At 41.5% G+C, this 27,661-nt stretch overlaps 1 protein-coding gene across 1 annotated transcript; it reads right to left on the minus strand.

The window, feature by feature from the left end:
• Positions 1-400: 400 nt before the first annotated feature.
• On the minus strand, positions 401-24,179 carry VXN (vexin). The gene is made up of 6 exons (XM_060243701.1): positions 23,821-24,179; positions 16,389-16,444; positions 8,899-9,067; positions 6,006-6,067; positions 2,320-2,405; positions 401-653 (listed from the first exon to the last, which is right to left on the minus strand). The coding sequence occupies exons 1-6, from the start codon at positions 23,882-23,884 to the stop codon at positions 467-469; spliced, it is 624 nt and encodes a 207-aa protein (XP_060099684.1). The 5' UTR covers positions 23,885-24,179; the 3' UTR covers positions 401-466.
• Positions 24,180-27,661: the final 3,482 nt, after the last annotated feature.

Genomic DNA, 27,661 nt, shown 5'->3' on the forward strand with positions numbered 1-27,661 from the left:
TTTTGCAATGTGCATGGGTTTTCTCAGCAAACAAGAAAAAGCAAAAAGATACCCTGAAAACAGAAAGGCTGAAAATCAGAATCTTTTCCAGGAATGGCAATAACATACAGGACTGTACTTTACTGGCACACTGTAGTGGATGTGGGGCCTATTTAGAAATACATTAACTCTCTGAGCCCAGCTACCTAATAACTCCCCCCCCCCCCCCCGCAAAGAAACAATGTGTTGATTCATGCTCTTAACTGAATCTGTTAACAAGTTCATGGGGATCAAAACATGCACAAATATATCCATCAAGTTGATTGCTTTGTTTCCTGTTCTCTTGGGCACCTTGCTTTTAGTCAGTTTGTTTCTGCCGGTTAGACAAAGGATATTTGTGACATATGAGCAGCACTTCATTTCTGGATATATGCAACAGAATTCTCTCAAATGAACCTCTGTTCCACGAAAGCAAGGCTGAGGTTTCTCAGTCTGCCTCAAAGGCACCATTGGTGGCCCCTAGATATTCTGCCTTCTTTTTATGCTTCATCCATATCTTTCTCAGGAGGCTTGGTGTGCCCTGCAAAGGGCTCCCCGTCAAAGGTAAAGAGGCTTCAGGCCCATGAGTGGAGGCTGTGTCATCTTCAGTACTTTTCCATGAAAGCATAGCATGCCTGCAGTTGAAATTGGGAGAGGTTAGACAGTCTCATCCTTAATTTCTTTCAGAATAACTATGGGGTGTTTGCTAATTTATTTCAGGCTTTACATTCTTTGTTTTAAAGTAACATATCATTATTATATCCCAGGGGTGGCCAACAGTAGCTCTCCAGATGTTTTTTTGCCTACAACTCCCATCAGCCCCAGCCACTATGGCCAATGGCTGGAGCTGATGGGAGTTGTAGGCAAAAAACATCTGGAGAGCTACCATTGGCCACCCCTGTTATATCCTATTCTGAACTGGGTCATAGAGTATGGATCATAAAATCCACAGAATGGGACTATGGACGCAGAAAGAAAATTGTTCTACAAACCTCATGGAAGTTCCAGGTTTGCAGAACAATATGAAATGTAAAAAAAATAAACACTAAGAAATCACAGAAGTAATGTATGCTTCTTTAAGAAGCATGTGTCTTTATGATTTCACAAGACTACATATCTGAAGTCATTTGGGGGGTTGCTAGGCAACTTGCAACCAACCCTTCTGAGGATTTCAAGCCTCAATTAATCTCAAAGTGGGGTGGGAAGAAACAGATTATAAAAGGTAAAATATAGGATGGAGGGAATGTAAAGCTGGAGGAGGGAAGAGCAAAAGAAGTTATAAGGGAAAGCTCACAGAGTGGAACAGAAAATGATAGGTGGGTAAAGGAGGGAGAAGGGAAGACACAGTAAAATGAGACAGGTAGGTGGGTGAAAGAGAAGGAAAGGTGAGAGGCTGCAGCCACTGTCAGGAGAAGCAAAGAGGAAAATCAAAAGAGAGTAGAACCATGAGATTTTGCCTTCCAAGTTATTGTGAGTCTCCTAATTATGTAATTGTTTGGTAAGATTCAACCAAAAGGGAGACTGCGACCAAGAAATCAGATGAAATCTTTGCATTTACTGGGTTCAGGAGTGCAAGAGCTTCCAAGCTTTACAAAACTCCAGAATAACTAGGGCCAGGCATGTTGATGGCATAATGGTTGAGAGGGAGCCTCGACTGGACTGGTTGACTTTTTACCTCCAAGAGGTGGATAGAACTGGTTTCATAGTCCTCAGGGCTTCCCCCTGCCCCCGCTTTCCAGGAATGTTAAGTCCAGTTACCATACCTTACCAGAGTGGGTGAGGGGGATGCAGATTATTTGCCATATATCCAGCTGTTTAAGGAGCCCAAACAGCCAAATGCCTCACACCAATGGAATATGAACAAGAAACTGAAGGTATATCTATACTACAGATTTAAATTGATTTACTAGTCATTCTCTCACTCAAAGTAACTCTGGGAGCAGTCAAAGGTGGAAAGCTGTAGATCTGAAAGAGTGGCTGGGGATCACCAAAGAATAGGATTGGAGATGTGTGGGGGGACATGACATTTAAACTGGTATAAACATATAACATTTCTAGTGCAGATATACCTTGAGCAGGAATGCACAGGAAAGCAGTTTCGGCTGGCTTGGCAACAGGGGGTATGGCCTAATATGCAAATGAGTTCCTGCTGGGCTTTTTATGCAAAAAAGCCCTGTGTGAAACAATGGTGATGCCAGGGTGTGTGGCCTAATATGTAAATTAGTTCCTGCTGGAACCTTGAGATACCTTAAGGAAATACTTTGTAAAGTGCATATTAACAACAATAACAATATAACTTACTCTTCTGCAACATCATCCCTTATTGCTGGCTCTGTGGCTGCAATCTGTTTTGCATTGTGGTGCAATCCAGGAGATGCTTGAGGCTGCTAAATCATATGAGAATAAAAAAGGGTGATAAGGATTCTAAGAACACCCTAGCAATTGCAAAAATTTGTTTCAGTCCTTTTAGCTCTTACATTAAAAAACAAGAAATAAGTGTCTTCTGCTGTTCAAGATTCATGAGTCAATGAGCCTCTAAGGGTACAACAAGGAAAGGAATAAAAAGAGACAGTTTGGTGTAGTGGTTAGGTGCATAGACTGTTATCTGGAAGAACCAGGTTTTGATTCCCTACTCCTCCACATGCACCTGCTGATGTGACCTTGAGTCAGTCACAAGTTCTCACAGAGCTGTTCCTCTCAAGAGCAGTTTCTGGGAACGTTCTCTCAACTCCACCTACCTCACAGGGTGGTCTGTTGTGGGGAGGGGAAGGGAAAGGAGGTTGTAAGCTACTTTGAGTAGTAAAGGGTGGGGTAAAAAAATCCAATCTCATCTCTCTCTTCTTCTAAAAAAGGTTGTAACACCTTAGCGAAAAATTACCAGTTGCAGTGGAAAAGTAGTGTGACTGTATTTCTGATAATCGTGTAGAAGAAGGAATTTTGGCATTGTATACACTTGGCAGGTATCAAAAGCTAGTCACTGGTAGTTCAGGTTAACTTTTATTGTTTATCTATACAAAGTTAATAAATTAGAGAGTAAAGAGTCAAGGATAGGAGTGAACAACATTTAGCACAGTCATTCTCATTCTTGAAAATTTCAATATTTATTATTGTTATCTTTATGGTTAGTGAATTAGGAGAGACACTGAAAAACAATTTAGCAAGGGATAGTTCTTGTATACTTCTTAGGTATTTTGTACTCCTCATGCACATATTCTTTGCAATTATTTCAGGGATGTTTTTATTAGAATTTGGACTTGATAATATTAGTATAGCAAATAAATCATAGGCTGAATTAATCTCAGTATTGCTGTCCATGGTGAGAACCACAGTAACTGCAAACTGGAAAAATGAGTTACCTCTAAATATCCAATCATAGTATTCTTGAATATGGACATATTTTGTATTGTCTAAAATAACAATGAACTTGGCAATTCCCCTTTATTTTTTATTTATTTATTTATTATTTATTACATTTGACTTATATCCCGCCCTCTCCGCAAGCGGACTCAGGGCGGCTCACAGTATCATTTACACAGTTAAACCAATAAAATATATAAAACCATAATTTACATTTTCCAGTTTAAAAACATATTACAATTTTTAAAACCATTATATAGTGCTGAATTTAAGAAAGAAAGTAACATAATTTTGTTCGTGTCTGTATCCTATGCTACAATTTTATTTTATTTTATTTATTGGATTTATATCCTGCCCTCCCCGCTGAAGCAGGCTCAGGGCTACTCACAACAATAAAGTAGTAGATAATAGTAACAATACAATTCACTCAATTTAACATTTAAACAATTCATCAGATCTACAGTATAGCAATTTAAAACAATTAAAACAAATTAAAACAGTTTTGGCGCTGATATCGTTTAGTTTCCAGTGGTATTCTGTGCTCTTGGGTATCCTTTTTTGCTACTATATTGGCAATTCAGTTAAAGGTGAGCCGAAATAATGTTGTCTTGCAGGCCTTGCGGAACTGGGCGAGGTTCCGCAAGGCTTGAACTTCTTCTGGCAGTTGGTTCCACCAATAGGGGGCAGCGATTGAGAAGGCTCTTTCCCTGGTGGATTTCAATCTTGCCTCCCTCAGCCCGGGGATCAATAGTAGGTTCTGCATTCCAGATCTGAGTACCTTTTGGGGAGCATGTGGGGAGAGACGGTCCCTAAGGTAGACAGGTCCTCGGCCATATAGGACTTTAAAGGTGATAAACAGCACCTTATGAACATATGAACATATGAAGCTGCCTTATACTGAATCAGACCTTTGGTCCATCAAAGTCAGTATTGTCTTCTCAGATTGGCAGTGGCTCTCCAGGGTCTCAAGCTGAGGTTTTTCACACCTATTTGCACACCTTGTAGCAAATCCGGTACACTACTGGCAGCCAGTGCAGCTTCCGCAGCCCCGGCTGTCTTTGCTCCCTTTTGGAGAGCCCCAGTAACAGTTTAGCTGCTGCATTCTGCACTAGCTGTAGTTTCCGGATTCAAGACAAGGGCAGCCCCATATAGAGGGCATTACAGTAGTCCAATCTCAAGGTGACCATAGCATAGATCACAGTTGCCAGGTCGTCGTGCTCAAGGAAGGGGACCAACTGCTGTGCCCGTCTAAGATAGAAAAAGGTGGATTTGGCAGCGGCTGCTATCTGGGCCTCCGTTATTAGAGAAGGCTCCAGTAGCACCCCCAAGCTTCTGACCCTGGGCACTGCTGTAAGTGGCACACCATCAAAAGGATTTTCCTACCCAGGCCACCACGACTCAGGCAAAGGACCTCTGTCTTCGTCGGATTCAGCTTCAGTCGACTCAGCCTAAGCCACCCTGCCATGGCTTGCAGCGCCAAGTTCAGATGTTCTGGGGCACAGCCAGACCGGCCGCCCATCAGTAGATAAATTTATGTCAGAAAAAGATAGTGGTATAGAGATATGCTTATATTTTAAATGGTATAAATTATGTTTGTAGGCGTTGGAAGAATGGCAAGATTACAAAGATTTTGTGATCTCATGATTTTGAATACGTTGAATTAGGTTTTTAGTATCTATTGTATTCTTTTTGTTTATCTGATTCTTGAGCTATTTTATGTTCTTTCAGTCTTGTTTTTATAATATATCATCTATATTTAAAAATAAAAAATACAGAAAGAACTGTAAATACACAAAAGTGTATTTCAAAAGTGTGCAGATTCCCTTGGATTTCCTCCCCCACCCTTTTGCCACCATTCAAAGTCACTCCTCACGCACATTGTGGTTGTTCTGCCCACTCTACACTTTCTGCCATCCTCTCCCCTTCATCAGTGTATAAGCTAGTCTCAGATCACCAATTTTTTTTTTAAAAAAAATAAAGTAAAATGATGGGGGGAAAGCTTAAAAGAAGCTGCATTCAAACAAAATAAAGGAGGGGATCATCAGTGCAGAATGAAATTGACATGAGATGTAAAGATACATAGATACTGGGAGATGGAAAGCCTAAAACTATGAAAACATTTTCCCCTTTCATGCTTTAGTGAACAGGGCCAGCCCATCTATTAAGCAAACTAGGCATTTGCCTAGAGTGCTGGCAGGGTGGAGGGCACCAAATTTGTCCCTCTCCATGCCCTAGGCAAATCCCTCATTTGCCTAAGGGCTGCCCTCCCCAGCCTCCTCTCCCCTCCCTTCCCCATGCCATTTTAATGCCTGGGAAAGGGTGGTGGACTGCCATGACTTCCTGGGTGATTTAAAGCCCCCTCCTGCCAATCAGCTGATTGGCGGGTAAAATAGCACCAGAGGCTCGCGGCTCTTATGCCGTCCCTCCGGCATGATCAGTATCAGTGCGGGGTGAGGGCCAGCTGGGGCAGCAGCAGCAGCAGGAAGGAAGGAACATCATCGAAAGAGCAGCCACGGCCACTGCCACCGCTGCCTCCTCCCCTCTACCTTCCTAGATTGTTGGAATACATGTGAAGGCTATAACAATCACAGCTGAAAAATAAAGCTGGCTTTGTATTATGTTTTACTTACCAAAGACTTTGAATCTGATTGATTATTGCCACAGGTAAATGACTGTTGTTTAGATATTTCTGCTGCAATGTACAATAAAAGGGAGAAACTTCATTAATGCTTTCATTTCTCTCTGCGCGAAATCTTGTTATGTTTTTGAGAACTGCTAGAGTATAAGACTTTTTGAGGAATTAGAAGATAGAAAGGTGTATTGCCTCACTGGTGAAAGTGATGATTGGCTAAATGTTCCCTTCCTGCTCTGAACATGGGTTGCCAGATAAATATTTTTTTATTTTAAAAAAGGGACATTAGTGGTAGGTTGATGTTTGAAAAAAAAACCACCATGTTCTTTGGAAGTGCAAGAAACAAGAAGCAACCTTGTTCTTTATTTTTTTTACAAGATGTTTGAATGTTGTATATTATCCTATAGAGGGACAGGCTTAAATGTTGCTTAAAATGGGCACAGTTCAGTGTACTTTCTGCAGGTTAATATCCTATGACATGATTTACCACAGCCTTAATTTTGTTGGGATCCTTATCAAAGCTACCTTTTTCAGAAGAAAAAGTTTCATATAGATAAAAAGTTGCTATGTCAAGTAGGGATCGGCACAGACCAGAAAATGCTGGTTCGGTTCATGAACAGAACTGGACTGTTCCCAGACCAGTTCATGAACCAAACCACAGCCTGTTCACGAACTGGTCCAGTTTCTAAAAAGCCCCCCCCCCCCCACAGGGCTTCGAGGCTCCAAAATGGCAGGTTGTCTCCAGATCACTCTCCTCAATGTACCCATCAAGTTTTGTCCACATTGAACTTCAGGGGACTGAGTTACAGACCCCTAAAAAAGATCATTCAGTGCAATGCTTTTCAACGGGATGTCACCTCTGCTGGTTCAGGAGTGACAAAAACTGACCTGGGTCTAGATCTAGAGGCCTTCAACACACACAATTCCTCCCTGGAGTGACCCTCCACATGGCCCATATGTTACATGCATGTCAGATTTGGGGAGATCCAAGTTGCAGACCACCAAGCAAGGTGCCTCCAGGAAACTGTTTTTGGGGGAGTTTGGGGGAGTTGTCCAGCGCCATTTTGAGACACTATAGTGTGGACCTGGTTAAGCTACAGGCATCAGACTCCCAGAGTACCTCCCCAGGGACCACCCACATGTCTGCAGGTGGTTGTGTCTTGGACAACCAAGCCTGGCAACTGGAACTCACCGCACAGCTGTGGGAGGGGGCACTGGTGGACTAACTAAGAAATGTGTGGGAATATGTGGCAGAGGAGAAAGGATACTTTTTTGGAGGAGCAGAAAGGGTACCCCACAGCCAGGGAAGAGGGCAGTTAGCCAAGCCCTCCAGAAATCTGTAGATAGTTTGAGTGCCTGAGAGGGAGAGGAGAGAGAAAACCCTCTGAACAGAGACTCAAGCAACACAGGAAGAAACGAGGTGCTTTTTGGAGGAGAGGAAAGGGGACCCCACAGCCAGGGAAGAGGGCAGTTAGTCAAGCCCCCCAGAAATCTGTAGATAGTTTGGGTGCCTGAGTGGGAGAGGAGAGAGGATACCCCCCAGGCAGAGACTCAAGCAACTCAGGAAGAAACGGGATGCTTTTTGGAGGAGCAGAAAGGGGACCCCACAGCCAGCATGCAGAGAAAGGGCAGTTTTCAGAACCCACAAAAGTGAACAGTCCACCCCCAAATCAAACCAAAAACATGTTTTAAAAGAAAAAAATCTATCCATGTTTCCCACTCCTCACAACAAAGAAAAAGGCGGTGGGGGGAGGGGAAGAAATGTAGCTCTGAATGCAAGGAAAGGAGAAAAAAGAGAGAGGTGATGCTTTTGCTCTGGCAGTTTGTATAGAGGCCAGGAGATTCAACAGGTTTCTCCACCCACCACAGTAATTCCCCCCCCCCTCAGTCCACCAAAATATATTCTTTCATGCACAAGGAGAACAAGACTCGCAAAAACCAGACACAAACAGAGGACAGGAATGCGCCTCCAGTGATTATATACATTCCCCCCGCCCCCATCCTGAGGAAGTCAGATAGATTCCTGTCATTGGAAATCAGACTTGCCTGTCAGCTTCAGACTGTCACTATTGGTCCCTTGATGGCTGGAAATATCCCACCCATACCCACTTTTCACCACAAAACTCCATGGGTGGAGTTTCTTTGCCAAGAGTGCACAAGAGGTTCCGAACTGGGCAGAAAGTTCGGAGACTTCCTGGTCCGAACATGTGACTTTCGAACCGAACTTTCTGAACCTCGAACAAGGTAAAGTCCAGGCCAGATTTTAGTTCGGGTCTGTGCCTATCCCTAATGTCAAGCATGTTATGTTTCTTCATGTATGCCACATGTGTAAGGGTTGACCTTATGGATTTGGACCATGAGTGCAAACTATTTATGGAAGCGAATCTACCTTCCTGCTCCATGTAGCCTTCTGTGGGAAGTTGGGGAGGATGGTGGAGATTTGTGGATGAAAAGCCATGTGATAAGGCAGGAGAACTGCAGTGCGGAGGGAGAGTCAAGTAAAAATTGTTTTTCCTTTCACTCTTCTACCAGAGGGTATCTGGAGACTGCTGGTGGAAGAGGGAGTAGGAAACCAAATCTCCTTAATGGAGGCTCCACTGGCAGGACAGACTAATCTCTCCCAACCTCCCCTCTTAATTGTAGTCACCTCAAAGGTCCCCTGATCCCCAGCAATGGCTTTGGGGGTATCACATGAAGTTACTGGAGGAATGGGGAGGCAGAGAACGATTTCTTCTGTGGGTGCCATGTGCTTACATTTTGTAGAATCCAGCTTTTAGTCTGTAGGGTGAAACAGGATTCTGTTTTGTTTTTGGTTTTTTAAGAAGAGATTAACAGGTCCACCCTTTGGAATAGTTACAAAGCCAGTTATTGCTTACTTTCTGGGGTCTTACTATGTGTTTCAGGGCACTTGGTAGGATTAAGGAAGACTCCTTTCTGCCTGTTCTGTAGATGGCTGAAATCTCGTCCATCTTTGTTTTTGTAGAAGACTTGAATGAGATCACCTTGGTGTGACAACAATTCATCTGTCCCTTGAGGTTGATAACTGGACACTGCCACCACCTATGGGAAAAGAGATGAAGCTGCCTCATTACTTGTTTGCCATGGATAGAGTCAATGAATGAATCTACCAAATAACTTATTTCAGTGATGGACTGCCAGCCTCTTGGCTGATAACATAAAACATGTAACATTTCTATGATCTCTGTGGAAAACCAATAAAAGGGCTGTTAACAAGAAGGTATAAGTGAAGGAAGCAGTAAAGTGCCAGAAAAAAATATTTATTTAAAACTTTTACCCTGCCTACTAGTATCCACAAAACAGCTTACAGCTACATAAAAATATGCTGAAAACAATTTAAATATAAGTAAGGACAATTTAAAATGCTATAAAATTTAAAGCAAAGGAAGAATATGGAAATCATGTGAACACAGACCATCGGTTTTAAAAACCAATTCTGCGGTAAAGCCACTTAGGTTAGTTTGAACACAAAAAGTTTTCATTGCATTCCTAAAAACCACGAGGGAAAGTGTAAGCTCTGTCTGATAGCAGAGGGCATTCCACAGTCTTCTATCACTAGAAAACCCCTCCAAAGACAATAGAACCTAATACAGAAATCACACCATGTAACTTATTTTTATGGAACAGAGTGAGACATCCAAACAAGAAAAGTTGGGTCTTTGGTAAGTACCCATTCAACCTCTGTAGAAGACCTGCAGAGCAGGGTTTCTGATGTTCTCAGCAATTAATGTTTCTAGAAAGTCTTCAAAAGTAGCCCTACAGAGAATGTGATACAGTACCTGGATATGATCAAAGCATGGATAGTTTTGTCCAGAGATCTCGTTAGATCTCAGAAGTTAAGCAGGGTCAGCACTGGCTAAGAACATAAGAGAAGCCATGTTGGATCTGGCCAATGGCCCATCCAGTCCAACACTCTGTGTCACACAGTGGCAAAAAAAAAGAGGTACACGTGGGGCTAGAAGCCCTTCCACTTTACACCCCCCCAAGCACCAAGAATACAGAGCATCACTGCCCCAGACAGTTTCAATAATATGTTGTGGCTAATAGCCACTGATGGACCTCTGCTCCGTATTTTTATCCAAACCCCCTCTTGAAGCTGGCTATGATTGTAGCCACCACCATATCCTGTGGCAGTAAATTCCACACGTTAATCACCCTTTGGGTGAAGAAGTAATTCCTTTTATCCGTTCTAACCCTACTGCTCAGCAATTTAATTGAATGCCCACGAGTTCTTGTATTGTGAGAAAGGGAGAAAAGTATTTCTTTCTCTACGTTCTCCATTCCATGCATAATCTTGTAAACCTCCATCATGTCACCTCGCAGTCGATGTTTCTCCAAGCTAAAGAGCCCCAAGCATTTTAATCTTTCTTCATAGGGAAAGTGTCCCAAAACTTTAATCATTCTAGTTGCCCTTTTCTGGACTTTTTCCGATGCTATAATATCCTTTTTGAGGTGCGGTGACCAGAATTGTACACAGTATTCCAAATGAGACCGCACCATCGATTTATACAGGGGCATTATGATATTGGCTCATTTGTTTTTAATTCCCTTCCTAATAATTCCCAGCATGGTGTTGACCTTTTTTTATTGCAATTGCACACTATCTTGGCATTTTCAGTGAGTTATCTACAGTGACCCCAAGATCTCTCTCTTGGTCAGTCTCTGCCAGTTCACACCCCATCAACTTGTATTTGTAGCTGGGATTTTTGGCCCCAATGTGCTTTACTTTGCACTTGGCCACATTGAACCTCATCTGCCACATTGACACCCACTCACCCAGCCTCAACAGATCCCTTTGGAGTGCCTCACAATCCTCTCTGGTTCTTACCACTCTAAACAATTTAGTGTCATCTGCAACTTTAGCCACCACTTAGCTAGTATTTGGAAGGGCGACCTCCAAGGAATCCTTGGTATACACACACACACACACACACACACAAAATCCGAGATTGTTTTGCAGTTAATACAGTCCTCACCAATTGCAGTATGTGGTTGCTTCTTCTACCATTGATACTTGAATTAATTAAGAATGCATATGAATCTTGTGTTTGTGTTGGCTTCCTACCATGCTGGAATAAGCTGGGATGATTATGTGGGTCAGGAAACCATGTACATAGTAGCACAGTTTAGATCTAAGCAGGATTTCGTGCTTCTCTAGGTCATTCTGAAGACTCAAGGTAAATCTCTAGGATAATCTTGAAGTCACTTTTCTTTTCTAATTATATCATAGCAACAAATGTGAGTTTGCCAGCTGTCCAGAGGAACTGCAGAGTCTTTCAAAGTAAGCAGTATTGCTGAGCAACTCTCTCTACATTTTATTACTGTTTTAGCAGCCACTTATTCTATCTCTTGGTTTGCATGTTTCTCTGCTGTGGAGTTATGCAAAACATGCCCCCCCCCCCATTCTGCTTTGAGGCATTCTCCAAAAGACTAACAATTGTCTTTTAGAAACATTGGTTCCCGAAGATCCATCCTCTAATGGCAGTGCTGTCCTCTGGTGCAAGAAGCATACACTGATGCAAGACGGTCTTCTATTGGCAGACAAAGCTTTTGCATCAATGGAAATCTCTTTTCACTGGAGGAAAGTGCCACCACTATTTCATTTATTTAGATTGTTATTCATACACACTTTCCCCCCTTTGGTGACCCCAATTGCCTTCCAACATCATTCTCTCTTCTTCCATTTTATCCTCACTACCACAACCCTGTGAAATAGGTGAGTCTGAGAGTGTGTGGTTTCCATGGAAAGTGGAGATTCAGACTTGGGTCTCCCAGATCCTAGTCCAGCATTCTAATAACTCCACCATGCTAGCTCTCAGTTAGTGGAATCCATTGGAATGGATTGGTGAGATACAACTCAATATTGCCAAACACTCTTGTATAAAGTACAGTCAAATGTTCCAGATACTAGTGTGAGGAATTAAAAATATTGTGCACTATTAACACATTACAAAAATTACTTTTGAAGCAAACTGCATATTAATTGCAGAATGTCAATGGACCATAGGATTCCTTTGTTATTATATGCAGATGACACTGTAATCCTATCAAGGACTCCAATAGGACTTAAAAGAGCACTAGGGATGTTTGTCTGATATTGTAGCAAGAAGCATTTAGCAATAAATTACACTCCCTCCCCAATTATGGCATTTAGCCAGAGACCTAAAACCTAGATATGGAACATAAATGGCCATAAGATAGAGTCTTCTTCTTCTGTCTTCAGAAAACTCTAGATATCTTGTTTCCCTGGCAGTTTATTAGAGATTTTCAGTTACAGGAATGCATTTTCCTTAGCTAGATATCTCATTCTCTTCTGCAGTTTTGGATGGGCATTATAACAAGATTCTAAAGGCAGACAGCTTATGCCCATGTGGTTCAGAGGAGATCGAAATTACGGAACATGTTCTACTTTGATGCCCCTTATATCAGGAGGTTCATTCTAAGTTTCCTTCCCTTGCTTAGTAGGTATCCTGGTTGATCAAACTGGGTGTATGCTAGAATGCTACTTATAGATGAAAATGCACTAGTTTCTGTACAGACTGTGATGTTAATTCACCAGATACTAATGGCTTAAAGTTTTATGCATATATATTGTAGAATTTTAGTTTTTATCTATCATTTTATTTAACATGTTCTTCCCTTTGAATTATAAACTAATCTATGCATGGCAGCTAATGTTAGGTTTCTCTTATTCATTGTGGTGGTAACTTTGCTAAGTTCACCTTGAGATTGGACTACTGTAATGTCCTCTACATGAGGCTGCTCTTGTCTCAAATCTGGAGACTACAGCTGGTGCAGAATGCAGCGGCTAGACTGTTTTTGGGGCTCCCCTTGTGGGAGCACATATAGCCTAGGCTGCGGGAGCTGCACTGGCTGCCAATAGTGTACTGGATTCACTACAAGGTGCTAGTTATCGCCTTTAAAGCCCTATATGGCCGAGGACCTGTCTACCTTAGGGACTGTATCTTCCCATATGTTCCCCAGAGGGTTCTTAGATCAGGGACACAGAGCTTGTTATAGATTCCTGGGCTGAGGGAGGCAAGATTGAAGATCACTCGGGAGAGAGCATTCTCTATAGCGGCCTGCAATTGGTGGAACCAACTTCTAGAAGAAGAGCCTTGTGGGACCTTGTCCAGTTCCACAAGGCTTGCAAGACAGCTTTATTTCAACTTGCTTTTAATTGATAGCTACATATGAGGATAAGAGCCCCGTGTCACAGAGTGGTAAAACTGCAGTACTGCAGTTGGAGCCCTCTGCTCATGACCTGAATTCGATCCCAGCGGAAGTTGGTTCAGGTAGCTGACTTGAGGTTGACTCAGCCTTTTATCCTTCTGAGGTCGGTAAAATGAGGACCCAGCTTGCTGTGGGGAAAGTGTAGATGACTGGGGAAGGCAATGGCAAACCACCCCATAAAAAGTCTGCTGTGAAAACATTGTGAAAGCAGCGTCACCCCAGAGTCAAAAACGACTGGTGCTTGCACCTTTACCTCTACATATGAGGATACGAAATAAGACTGAAATTATTGGAATTTACCATTAGCACCAAATTGTTTTAATATGTTTTAATTAGTTATGTTTAAGGTTTTAATTAGTTAATGTTCAATATTTGTAAATGTTTTTATTGTTGTAAGTCGCCCTGAGCCTACTTCAGTGGGGAGGGCGGGATATAAATCCAATAAAATAAAAAAATAAATAATAAGTCTTGTGCTGAACTATGACCATATTAATAAAGACTTTGAACTTTGCAGGAGGCTAATGAACATTCATTTTATTATAAACGGTTTTTAAACACCTTTTCAGATAAATAATTGCTTCATTAAATAAAAGTATCACAACTTATGGGGTACGTGAAGACACACTCAAAGTTAAGCACTTCTAAGCGCCACTGATGTCCATGGGAGAAAGAGGTAAGCACTTGCTTAGTACGAATATAAGACTGATTTTATAAACTGTTCTCTCATTGTAACAATGCCCACTCTGGGGTAGGGCTGCAAGGTCCAACTCAAGAAATATCTGGGGACTTTGGGGGTGCAGCCAGGGTGTGACAAGCATGATTGAACTCCAAAGGGAGTTCTGGCCATCACATTTAAAGGGATTGCATACCTTTTAAATGTCTTCGCTCCATTTGGAAATGCCATGTTTTGTTGAAAACTAATGTGTGTCCTTTGAAAGGGTATTGCAGCTAGGAAACAGTTAATGGGGAGGCATCTGAGGCTAATTCACAGGGTTGGTCATATGACTGTGTAGCACTTAACACTGCCTTGGCTCACACAAGTATTATGGCTGGGGAAGAGTCTGGCGGGTTTCCAGGTGACTGTTATTTTTGTCTAGGATTAAAGGAGTATATCCTTCAAGATTATAAGAGTGAATGACCTCATGTAATCTCTGGCAAAATTGCAATTCTAATAACAGGTAGAGGCATTAAAAAAAAAAAGTTTTCCCCTACTTTTATTTATTTATTTTATTTCTATCTCGTCCTTCACTGGGGGAAGCATAGGTACTTTGACATCTCTTTCCAGTTTTATGAAAATTTAAATTGGTGACGTGATGATTAACAGAGCAGAGTGTATTGACCATGATTCTTTGATCTCTGTACTGACTGCTCATTTGCTTCCATGTTCAATTCAAGACACTGGTTTTAATCTTTAAAGTTCTTCATGGCCTTTGATTCTCCAGTCTCATACAATCTTTCCCCATATACAGCTATGATGAGGTGAATTTGGTTGTCACCCTAACTTTCAGTAATAACACCATCTTATAGGGAGGTGAAATCTATGTCAAGTTGGCCCAGGGCTTTTTTTGTTGCTGCTCTGGTACTTCAGAATCCTTTGCCAGAGTGAGGAAGATGTCTAATTTACAGCAGTTCATGTAGCTGCACAAAGAAGGCTTTGAAATTGTCTGGTAATTGATGTCTTGATTGTCAAGTGACCTGTTGGTTATTTTCCTGGGCTTCGTAGGCCTGGTTCCTTTGTTCTTATATTTGTGCTGTATTTTAATTTTGATATTATTTTAAGATCTGATTTGTAAGCCAGTTTATGTATGGATCCCAGAGAAAAGTGGGATGTGTGTGTGTGTGTGTGTGTATAAACTAAAAATGCTTCCCCACTCCCCTTCTCAAACTTTTTAAAAGAGCTTTTAATGGCTGGTTCTCATGTAATTTTTGGTCATGTTTTTATGCTGCTTTTTTGTTATTTTATTGTATGGTTTCACTTGTGAACCACCTTCAGCAGGTATCCAGAGAGGTGACATATACATTTGCAAATTAAATAAACAAGGGGGAAGATCGCCTAGAGAGGGGAAAGAATTTTTACCACCATCTGGCTTTTCTCCTGCCTTTACTGCTAAATAGCTCATGCTGTACCATATGATAGTTTTTCAAGCTGTTTCCTGCCATGTTCCTAAATCAGATCATAAGAGATAGGTTGACCATCCTGGTACCTAATATTGCATTCATTTGTGTGCATGTTTTGGTGTTATTCTCCAGATTTCTTTCCGTACATATAGGCTTACCATGTGTGTAGTGGATTATTTTGTTTTTATTATACCATTTCTGTTACTTCTTGAGGAAGTAGAGGATAAGCTACCCATTTTTATCCTGTGGAGCTGGTACTACTGACTGCAAGTAAAGAACAATAGAGGAAAAGTCCTAATTTTTTACATTGCTTAGACAACTAATTGTGGTATGAAGACTGTGGCAGAAGGTCCATACATCCTCTTTATTTTATTTCTTATTTGGAATAATAGATTAGAATAGTAGATGTAATGTGATTTGGAATCACAGAATCATAGAGTTGGAAGGAACCTCCAGGGTCATCTAGTTCAACCTCCTAGATTGATAGATTGGAATGTATTTCTCTGGTCTGGGGAAAGAGGAGATAACACTACACAGCCAATTGCCTCACTTCAAAGAAGAAGATGCTGTAAGCTCACCTCCATGCTTGAGAACAGATGGATAGAGTGTAATGGCTGGGTCTCACTTAATTACCCTCAGCATTCCACAATTAAGGATACATCTGCCCATTAGCCTCCAATTTTGACATATTTATTCCCTTCATTATGTTTTCCCTTGAAATTAAAACCAAAGAAATGGTAACCATATAAACTAAGCTTGTTATTCCTGTTTGGTCTTTTAGTCTGTTAAACATTATTATTCTGTATGCTAATTTACTGCTCACTCTCTATCTTCAAAAGTAATAAAATATTTTGGGGGGAAACCCACCAACCCTGTGCATTATTTGTGTCATCATTTGACATTTCTTTTTGCATTCTTAAATGTGCTAATGGTACACCATATTCTTGAATGATCCATTTATTAATTCCACGGGCAATAGAAATATACTTTTGTAAACTACATTTTTTCTTACCTTTTTTGATAGGACGCATTGTGTACCTTTGGTTTTTTTCCTGATGGGGTTACGTGCTACAAAAAGAACAGAAAGATTATTAGAATGAAGTAAAAGCACTGAATGAGTTCAATAATTGACCTAAGACAGAATTTGAACAGACTGGTCATGCTGAAAGAAGTCAAGAAGCAAGAAGCTGTTTCCCCACCACCAGGAGACAGTGTTAAGAACATAAGAACATAAGAGAAGCCATGTTAGATCAGGCCAATGGCCCATCCAGTCCAACATTCTGTGTCACACAGCGGCCAAATATATATATATATACACACACACATACACACTGTGGCTAATAGCCACTGATGGACCTCTGCTCCATATTTTTATCTAACCCCCTCTTGAAGGTGGCCATGCTTGTGGCCGCCACCACCTCCTGTGGCAGTGAATTCCACATGTTAATCACCCTTTGGGTGAAGAAGTACTTCCTTTTATCCGTTTTAACCTGTCTGCTCAGCAATTTCATCGAATGCCCACAAGTTCTCGTATTGTGAGAAAGGGAGAAAAGTACTTCTTTCTCTACTTTCTCCATCCCATGCATTATCTTGTAAACCTCTATCATGTCACCCCTCAATCGACGTTTCTCCAAGCTAAAGAGCCCTAAGCGTTTCAACCTTTCTTCATAGGGTAGGTGTTCCAGCCCTTTAATCATTCTAGTTGCCCTTTTTTGAACTTTCTCCAATGCTATAATATCCTTTTTGAGGTGCGGCGACCAGAACTGCACACAGTACTCCAAATGAGACCGCACCATCGATTTATACAGGGGCATTATGATACTGGCTGATTTGTTTTCAATTCCCTTCCTAATAATTCCCAGCATGGCGTTGGCCTTTTTTATTGCAAACGCACACTGCCTTGACATTTTCAGTGAATTATCTACCACGACCCCAAGATCTCTCTCTTGGTCAGTCTCTGCCAGTTCACACCCCATCAACTTGTATTTGTAGCTGGGATTCTTGGCCCCAATGTGCATTACTTTGCACTTGGCCACATTGAACCGCATCTGCCACGTTGACGCCCACTCACCCAGCCTCAACAGATCCCTTTGGAGTTCCTCACAATCCTCTCTGGTTCTCACCACCCTGAACAATTTAGTGTCATCCGCAAATTTGGCCACTTCACTGCTCACTCCCAACTCTAAATCATTTATGAACAAGTTAAAGAGCATGGGACCCAGTACCGAGCCCTGCGGCACCCCACTGCTTACCGTCCTCCACTGCGAAGACTGCCCATTTATACTCACTCTCTGCTTCCTATTACTCAGCCAGTTTTTGATCCGCAAGAGGACCTGTCCTTTTATGTTTTATGGCTTGCTTTTCTGTAGTAAAGATACACTTGAAAAAACTCTGTATGATGAATGATTTACAGTTAGGTACATGTCATCATGCATCTGACACAACTGAAACAGTTGTCACAAATATTGGGAGTCTCCTAATATGCACTGTCACCATTTTGTCTGAAAGGAACAACATGTGTATATTCCAGCAGTTCAGACCACATATCTATAATGCCTGGGAAATGGAATATCAACCCTAACCCTGAAACCAGGATTCTGAAGCTGGGCTATACATGCATTCCCCTTTCAGATAAAAAGGCAAACACATGTATTTAAAGGGTTGTGTGTAGAGTGTTCTCCCTATTACATGGCCAAGTATAATGACTGAAAAGGGCTAACATCATGACAATATACTCATTATGATTGGTCTCTATAACTATCTACAGCAAGCCAATAGAAGTGAGAAAGGCTCAGAGAGAACATGTAAATCCATCCACCAGAGTGTAGGAAGGATTTGAAGCTTCATTACCCACTCGATACAGTATAGTGCCTCTGTAAGCGTCTTATAGATGTTTTCTCCTAAATGTGTCTTTTGTAGGAAAGACATGTATACTGTTTTCCTCATTTGATTAATATTGACATGCATATTTTTTCTGATTCCATGTCCCAAGATTCAAGTATATGGAAAAAGGAAAGGTCCCCTGTGCAAGCACCAGTCGTTTCCGACTCTGGGGTGACGTTGCTTTCACAGCGTTTTCATGGCAGACTTTTTATGGGGTGGTTTGCTATTGCCTTCCCCAGTCATCTACACTTTCCCCCCAGCAAGCTGGGTACTCATTTTACCGACCTCAGAAGGATGGAAGGCTGAGTCAACCTCAAGCCAGCTACCTGAAAACCCAGCTTCTGCCGGGGATCGAATTCAGGTCGTGAGCAGAGCTTAGGACTGCAGTACTGCAGCTTTAACACTCTGTGCCACAGGGCCCTTCATCAAGTATATAGATTTATATATTTTGTCTTCTGCATTTTGGTTGATCAAAAAGCTGAGTGGAAGAGATGAAAATATTTATATTTCATTTATACCCTGCTTTTTTATCCAGTGGGGACCCAAAGCAGCTTGCGTTGTTCTCCTCTCTACCTTTTTATCCTCACAACAATCCTGTGAGGCAGCCTAGGCTGAGAGTGTGTGACTGGCCCAAGGTCACCCAGTGAGCTTCCATGACAGAGTGGGGATTTGAGCCTGAAATCTGAAATATTGTGTGCTGTTTTCTGATCACTGAAGATACTGCCACAGTTCCAAAATGACCTTGCAAATCCCCACTTACTAGACAAGGCTGCAAGTTTATTAGTATGCTGAATACTCCAAATGATTTACAGTGAAGCTAATATAGAATTCTCAGTAGAATATAAATACAAAAAAGCAGTATCTGTGTTATAAGCATCAACCAGGAAACTATTAATAAAATCCATAAGTACTTCTGTAAAAAGATGTATTTCTTAGAGTTTCCTAATTGTTGGTTTACATGAAGTTCTGTGTACCTCTGTTTTTTTGGGGGGGAGGGCATATTGGTAGTATTTTACTACGTTGGGAGAATTGCAGCATAGTCTGTGTATGTTTTATCCAACAGGAAAATGGAATATCAAACATTTCTGGCATGGCTTATCTCAGCAGCTGTGGGTGTTTTACAGACAGCAGTGCCTCCAGCAGGGGTCTGGCAACCCTATTACCAACTCCAAGTTGGGAAAGATTTGGGGGTGGAGCCTGGGAGAACAGGGACCTCCCTCAGTGGGGTGCAATGCCACCCTCCAAAGCATCGTTTTCTCCACAGGAACTGATCTCTGTAATCTGGAGATGAGCTGTAATTCCAGAGGCTCCCCAAGTCCCACCTGGAGGCTGGCATCCCTATCAGCTCTCTGCCCATGCTGTAAAGCTGACCAGATTCCTTTTTCATTTCTCAGTTCACAAGGGAGTTGTGAGGAAAATGAGACATAACTCATGGCTGTTTCTATGTGATCTCTGATTTTAATCTGAGCCAATGACTGCACCTATTTTGAGGTATTTAAAGCATGTTGTAAAAGCATGTTGGGATAGTACAAATGGTGTTTAAAAGCACTTTGGGAGAGTCCAAATGGCTATGAATGAAAATGGTCTCAATTTAAACTGTTAGCCATTCATTCAAATAAACAGAAATAATTTTATTCCACATAACTGAAATTAAACCTTGGCCCTAACTGCAAATGCTGTCTAGGACTGAAGAAACTGAGTTAATGGTGGTGGAGTGTGAGGAAAAGACCCCTCTTTCCCCAATATCATAGTCACCAGCATGGTTGCCAGGGCGCCTGGAGAAGTGAGCCCACACACTTTGGCCAGAGGGTGTGAGCGAAACCATCCAGGGACTAAAAGGGACTCGTGTGTAAACAGCCTAAGTGTGTAGGCATTCTAAACCGGTATAGAGTGCTTGCCAATGTGCACGGATGTTTCCCCGTCACTGCGTGGGTCCGCCATGGTGGGGAAGAAGCTGCGCCGCCACGGAGCTTTCCAGGCGACTGGTGTTGAAACGCTGAGCATGGAATCCACTGTGTCTCGCTAACACCACTTGTAGCCATCTTCCTGCCAGGCTGGACTTCATTCCTTCATAGTGAGAAGCTCACGTACACACCCTGAGTCACCCTTAGCCCGCAAGCAATCCATTTGCTCCATGAATGGATTAATAGCTCAACTGTTAGTCCTGATTGCCTAGCAATACCCTAAACAATAACTCTTGACCAGAAGATGATGAGAAAAGAGGAAGAACTTCTCCTGTCACAACCAAGTCCTTTTGTTTCCACCGGGGATACCTAGGTCAATATTTGATTCCCTATTGTCACCTTCCCAGATAAGCCCACTTAATCCCAAGTACCTAGCTATTTCCATACTGACACCTTTGGAGCCGCCCCAGGCCCTGTCGCAACCTGGAAGTTTCCAGGTTGCCCAGGACGAAGGTGAAGTTCATTGGTCAAAGCAAACACCCAATTGGATGTCACCAAAGGACTCATCATTGGCTCTGCTAATGTCCAGACTTCATGGTCATCACAGAGCCTCCCATTCCTCCTCCCCGTTGCCTCCCATCCCCTAAGGGCTGAGATGAGGCCTTATAACCTCTGACCCAACTCCACTCAGGTGTGCTTCTATTCAGCAACCCACCTTCCGCTGCATAGATCCATCCCCGATTCCTGATCAGTTTCGGGTCCTCCCCCATTCCCTCAACTGTCGCCACCGGAGCCTTCCTTGAAGTCTGCGAGAGGTAAATATTACCCTGTCTGTCTACCCTTATATGTTCCCCTATCAATCTGTGTTTCTTAGATCTATGTGAATGTGTGATTGTTTGTATTTTTATCTTGTGTGAAAGAACTATTATTCTAAATAAATTACAATTGGTTTTATTAAATTAGAGTCCTTTTTTTATTGAGCAATTACCCTCTGGATGGTTGAGCCTGGTATATATTGGTAAAAAAGATTCCTAGTGAGCCAGGTGCCCACCTAACCAATTCCCCAACCTCGTTTTGAGGGCATTTTGGCTAACAGGAGTTACACCTGAGACATGGAAGAGGGACCTTTCAATGAAACACAAATGCTGGAAAGACTCAGTCATAAAGCTAATGGACACCTTTTCATGGCAGTTCACTTGTCCTCCTATAGGAAAGAACAGCAAAGTTAAAAGACTATTTCTATAATGCAATTTTAATTATGTTAATGATGTTTTCAGCTTGCCCTTTGTAATCCTCTAGCTGAGATGCTGAATGTCTGTAGGCTGCGGAAGCAGAAAACTGCTCAGCTGAAGGTGGAAGGTTTGAACTTTAAAAAGGAACATTTGTTCTCGCAGGTGGGTGCCAGTGATACCCCTTAAGATGAAATAGGGCCTAAGGAACTGCCTTATCAGGCTAATGCTCCATCTATTGTGTGTGCATGGGTGCATTTGTTTTAACAAATTCTAGCACCTGAGAGTCCAGTGGATGTATAAAGATTCCATTTCTGTTGGTTATACTTTAATGCCAATGTTTTTTAAAAGTATGCAAACAGTAAACAATACTCAATTTTCATATTTTGTGGAAATTTTGCATCCTTTTGTTCTGGCTGCCTAGCAATTGTAGAATAAATTTCTGGCCAGGTTAGTAAAATTATATGCTATCAATAAGAGTCCTGGAAAGAGATCTTTCCCAGCATGGCTTCCAGAAGTCGAAAGTTAATGATATAACTGCTGAAAATGGAACAATGCACCTTCAAGAGTGTGTGCCACTGCTTTTCCCTAAGCCATCAGCAGTTAAGTCACAGGCAGGAAATCTGCATACTATGGTCATGATATATCATTTTCTGAATGCTCAGTGTTGCTGTATGCTGAAAAGCGCTGGGATTCAAGTCCGCATTGCTTCCTAACCTAGATGTATGTGGAAGGCTCTGATTTCTCATAATTGAGGGAATGGCAAACAACACACTAAGAGGTACTGTCTGTTCTTAGTTCACTTAGTCCCAGGCATAGGAGGCTGCGTTCAAGAGTTTTGTCAGCAGCATAGGAAAGGGAATTGCAGCAGATGCAGTTTGACATGCCACAGTGCCCTAAGAGACAAACAGCACCTGCCAAAATTCTGTCTTTTTATCAGTAGTTACTGGTATAAACTTCCTTTGTTGCATGTGGTATCTTTGGCTGGTTGTTTACTACTTACAAAAATCATCTTTCTAGGAAGTTCCTACAACTCCTCTCATTCCTAGTCTTGTCTGTTAAAAATAAATGTACAAATTCAGTTCCAGAAATCTCCCTCAGGAAGTCACCCACACACTCTATTTTATATTATTTATTTATTTATATTAAGATTTATACCCCGCCCTTCTCACCTAGGTGTCTCAGGGCGGCTAATAGGTGTGTGAAGAGGAAGAAACAGACAAGAGAGGAACTTGTCCTGCCTTCACAACTTTATACCAGGAAAAGCTTCACATCTTGAATAGCTGCCTGTCACACAATTCTTAAAGGCATAGAAGACCTGCCAGGAAGAAAACCAAACCAGCACTGTAGTTACCTGAAGAAAGTTGACCTGTCTGGTTTGGCTTTGAAGAAGGGTTTGTTTTTTGATTGGCCAAGTTCAGTGATATGAATGAGGTAACTCAGTTTCCCTTGGAATGTCAGACACAATGAAGAATACAAGGCAGACTGCCTTTCTTAGATATGGAAGGGCGAGGTGATCAATTCAATGGAGCCTGACAAGGGAAAGGTTTCCTTATTATTATTATTTTGTTTCTTTTAAAAGGAGATATGGGAGGGAGTGGGAGGTGTCTGTGGGGTGGAATGTTGATAAGCATGCCTACCCCTGGCTTATATGATTGTTATAGTCCTGTTAGGGGGACTGAAACACATTAGTGGAAATGTTTTAAAAAATACAATGTTTTAAGTATGGGTTACTCCAAAATGTTTTGATAAGGAAGTTTTCGTTCATGCCCTTAATAGCTCCAGTAATGAAAAACATATTCTTGTGAACCTAGTGACAATTCCATCTGCATAATTTCCTAGTGATCTGTGCCCCTGGGCTGAGTTTGCTGAGAAAAATAAGATTACATGTTTTTTTTTTAACATAAAGATAGTTCACTCTCCCTTTTATCTTAAAGAGCTAAAAAAATGTTTTTTGTGAATGCATATAGATCTTTGTCTGGATTGCGCTCTTTGTGACAGGCTAGCGCTAAGCGTAACTGCACATTCAGCCTGAAAACACCCATTTACAAACAGCTCCTCCTTTGATCTACTGGGCCACACACAATTGAACAGAGCCATGTTCTACATCTACTATCCTGCATCTATTTTTAAATACTCCTAGTGTTACAATTTGTCACCTTAAGGGTGACTTCAAAGACCTAGGAACAAAGTCATATGAAGTCCCACAATTGCACACTGTTTATTCCCCTTGGAAACATTTAGATGTTTGCCTGTATTCTCTCTGGGAAAGGAGTGGGGTGAGGGGGTGGGAACAGATCACTACACAGCAAGCACAGTGCAGCTGAGAAAGCATCTCTATGTATCATTGAGAAGATTCCCCCCTCCCCACATGACATTTCATTAAACCCCACAGCCCCAGCAATAACTTTGATTGACTAGTACTCACATTTGGATGAAATCACAGTGAACACTTCTAAATTTTCATCACTGCAGCTGTAAATCTGGTGCATTTTTTCACCTCTCTCTCCTGGCTGCCTATCAGCTTCATGCAACTGCTCTGAACTTCTAGTAAATAGGTTTCACTAATCCCATCTGGCTCTGTGATCATTGTCCAGGTCCACAAAGGACAGACTGATGCTGTGATCTCATCTCATTCCATATTCTTCATTGCCACATTTTCTGCCCTCATCTGCCTTTGTATGAATTCTGCTCACGCCAAGGTTTGATTTAGCTGTTCCTTAAAGCCACTGCCATGCTAGTAATATTTTATTTGCATAGCCCCTCTTATTACCATACTGTTTGCAGGCGCACCCTCAAGAATAATAAGTGAAGTACTGAAGGAATGTGGGCATATTGTGTGCAGGTTGTGAATGATTGAATAAAAAGTATTGAAGTAAACACAGTAAGCTTTCTTTTGTAATATTTATTGATACACTTCAGTTGCACTTTACATCTAAAGAAATGGACATATTCCTTTCTATAAAATAAGTAATCAGTAGTTAATAGTGAGGCAAACACAGTTTTATAACTGGTGGGCTAAAATGCTCCAACAACATAGAGATCAACATTATCAAATATAGATGCTTGCTCTAAAACACTCCAAGCCTACATTTAGCCCTTTTAATAGGTGGCCTGGTTTGCTGATGTGACTTGAGCTCCTGCTGTAACCTGTAGACACCAGCTAAATTCTACATCCAATAACTTTGGAGGAAAGCCCATTGAAATCACTGTCTTTTCCCCACCTGGATGCTTAGGTACTTAAGAACTCATTCACTTTAGGGTTATCATTTTCAGCAATTATCCTAATGAATGTATTCAATTTTATAAATCTGTTCAAGAAGGTTGTTGAGGTAATACTGTATTATTATAAATGCACTTCTCACCTGATTGTATGTAGGGTAAACTGGGTCAGACACACTGGCCCTTGTTGCATGATGTCATAGAAGAGAATTTGTTATCACTGTCATGACTCAATAAAGTCTTTAAGGGAAAACATGTATACTGAGCAAAAGACTGCTCTTGTATTTTTTATACTACAGTAAAGAGTTCACATGTTTCAGGTAACACATGTACAACCTCCATGTGTGTTAGTATAGCTGTTTCCAAGAAACAGTCAACACATGTTCACTTTACAAATGTAATTGGGGAGCTGGGACCAGTACAGGCATAAATATGGGGTTTAAATCACATGTTCAGCTCTATGTGTCTTTAATGTAGCATGAAAATTACTTAATGCATATATAAAAAAATCAAGTGTTTACTGTACACAGACTGTACAGTGTGCTCACTGTAATTTGTGAGTCAAGCTACAGTCTCAAACAAAAAGAGTTTAAGGGAATCTTTGCCTCATTAGTTGACCCTCCAAACCATGCCAGCAAATCTATTATGGTGTGAGGAAGAATGGTTGTTCTAGAAAACACTGGCAAGTTTAAAATGTTCAGATAGCGATCAATACAATCGGCTCAAAGTTCAATTAGTTTTTGATTTATTATGCCACATGTTCTGCTTGTATGACTGATGCCATTAACATCAGACGTGGCTGGCTTGTTCATCTGTCTCTGTCCACTTCTTCCTGAACACAAACACACTAAACAGATGGGGAATTTCATGGCCACAAATGGAATTGTTTATCCTTCCATTGTTCTTGTGTCAAGCAATCAAACCAAATCCATTACTGACTAATAAAAAGATCAGCCCCCGCCATCCATTCAGTGGTGAGCTGAGTGGAGTTTATGCAGAAGGGATTTCAGAGTTTTTGAAAATGATCAGAAATAATAGGGGCTCACATGAAACCACAGACAAAAATAGAAAGCTGTAACAAATTTAGTCTCTTTCTCCCACCTGCTAATTTCAAGGTACCCAGTAAGGAAAATGGTCACAAAAGAGCAATATTAATATTTCCATTAACATAAGGCAGTAGAATTCCCCCCCCCCCTTGGAAAGCATTTTTCAGCCTGTGTGGTACAGTGGTTAGAGTACCAGACTAGGATCTGGGAAAGCTGGGTTTGAATCCTCATTCTGCTGTAGAAACTTATATGAACATATGAAGCTGCCTTATACTGAATCAGACACCTTGGGCCAGTCATACCCTGTTTCAGCCTCATCTTTCTCAGAGGGAACTTCTTGTTAGGATAAAATGGAGGAGAGGGAAATGATGTGTTTCTTTAAAATGCCATTATAAGCAAGCCTTGAAGTCAGCAGGAGCTCACAGGAACAAAGCTCCTGAACCTTTCTGAGGGTTCCCCCTCCTCCTCCCCACCTACCTACCTTGTCCATTGAATAGTAGGTGCAGCTGCATAACAATCCCTGGATGAGCTCCTCCACTACCTATTTTTCTACAAAATGATCCCTGATTATAAGTATAGTGAACATCAGTTTAAAACTTCTATGTCCACTGATATGTGAATATTGGCTATCCCTTGGGTTCTTTTCCTAATCTTAAAGAGTAAATGTTCAATTTTCCCAGAAAGAACATTCCTTTCCTCCCTTATTAAGAAGAATCTGCAATTTTCTCACTGGTATAAATACAGGAATTTATCAGCTGATCAAAATCAGATTGTAGTCCACTGCTAAAGTACCTGTGTGGTTCTCTTGTTCTCACTATCAGTTATTAAAGGACTAATGGCAACAAGATTTGCATTGCAAACATAGGTGAGCATGCGAAACATATATAAAAGCAGTATCATTTGTTGTCAACACATTTCTATCAAATTTGATGCATGACTTTGCAAAAGAGCGATGCATGAGACCTAATAATTTTTCCTTATCGGTAAAACCACAACCAATCCTATCGATACAGATTTTTAGTTTATTAATTTTCTGTATTTTAATAGGTTGATTGCAAAACCAGTTCTAGCTAGGACTTGTGAATTTATATTGTTTCTGGGGGGAAAAAACCTACATGATGTTGAGGATGCTCAAATGTGCAACCAAGGTGCAACAAGCTATAGGTCAGAGCACTCAGCATGGGTTCTGTAAGGGAAGATCTTGCCTCACTAACCTATTACATTTCTTTGAGGGGGTGAACAAACATGTGGACAAAGGGGACCCAATAGATGTTGTTTATCTTAACTTCCAGAAAGCTTTTGATAAAGTTCCTCATCAAAGGCTCCTTAGAAAGATCGAAAGTCATGGAGTAAAAGGACAGGTCCTCTTGTGGATCAAAAACTGGCTAATTAATAGGAAGCAAAGGGTGAGTATAAATGGGCAGTCTTCGCAGTGGAGGACAGTAAGCAGTGGGGTGCCGCAGGGCTCAGTACTGGGTTCCATGCTCTTTAACTTGTTCATAAATGATTTGGAGTTGGGAGTGAGCAGTGAAGTGGCCAAGTTTGCAGATGACACTAAATTGCTCAGGGTGGTGAGAACCAGGGAGGATTGTGAGGCACTCCAAAGGGATCTGTTGAGGCTGGGTGAGTGGGCGTCAACATGGCAGATGAGGTTCAATGTGGCCAAGTGCAAAGTAATGCACATTGGGGCCAAGAATCCCAGCTACAAATACAAGTTGATGGCGTGTGAACTGGCAGAGACTGACCAAGAGAGAGATCTTGGGGTCACTGTAGATAACTCAATGTCAAGACGGTGTGCGATTGCAATAAAAAAGGCCAACAACATGCTGGGAATTATTAGGAAGGAAATTGAAAACAAACCAGCCAGTATCATAATGCCCCTGTATAAATCGATAGTGCGGTCTCATTTGGAAAACTGTGTGCAATTCTGGCCACCGCACCTCAAAAAGGATATTATAGCATTGGAAAAAGTCCAGAAAATGGCAACTAGAATGTTTAAGG

The sequence above is a fragment of the Heteronotia binoei genome, chromosome 7, assembly GCF_032191835.1.
Source record: "Heteronotia binoei isolate CCM8104 ecotype False Entrance Well chromosome 7, APGP_CSIRO_Hbin_v1, whole genome shotgun sequence".
Classification (NCBI taxonomy): domain Eukaryota; kingdom Metazoa; phylum Chordata; class Lepidosauria; order Squamata; family Gekkonidae; genus Heteronotia; species Heteronotia binoei.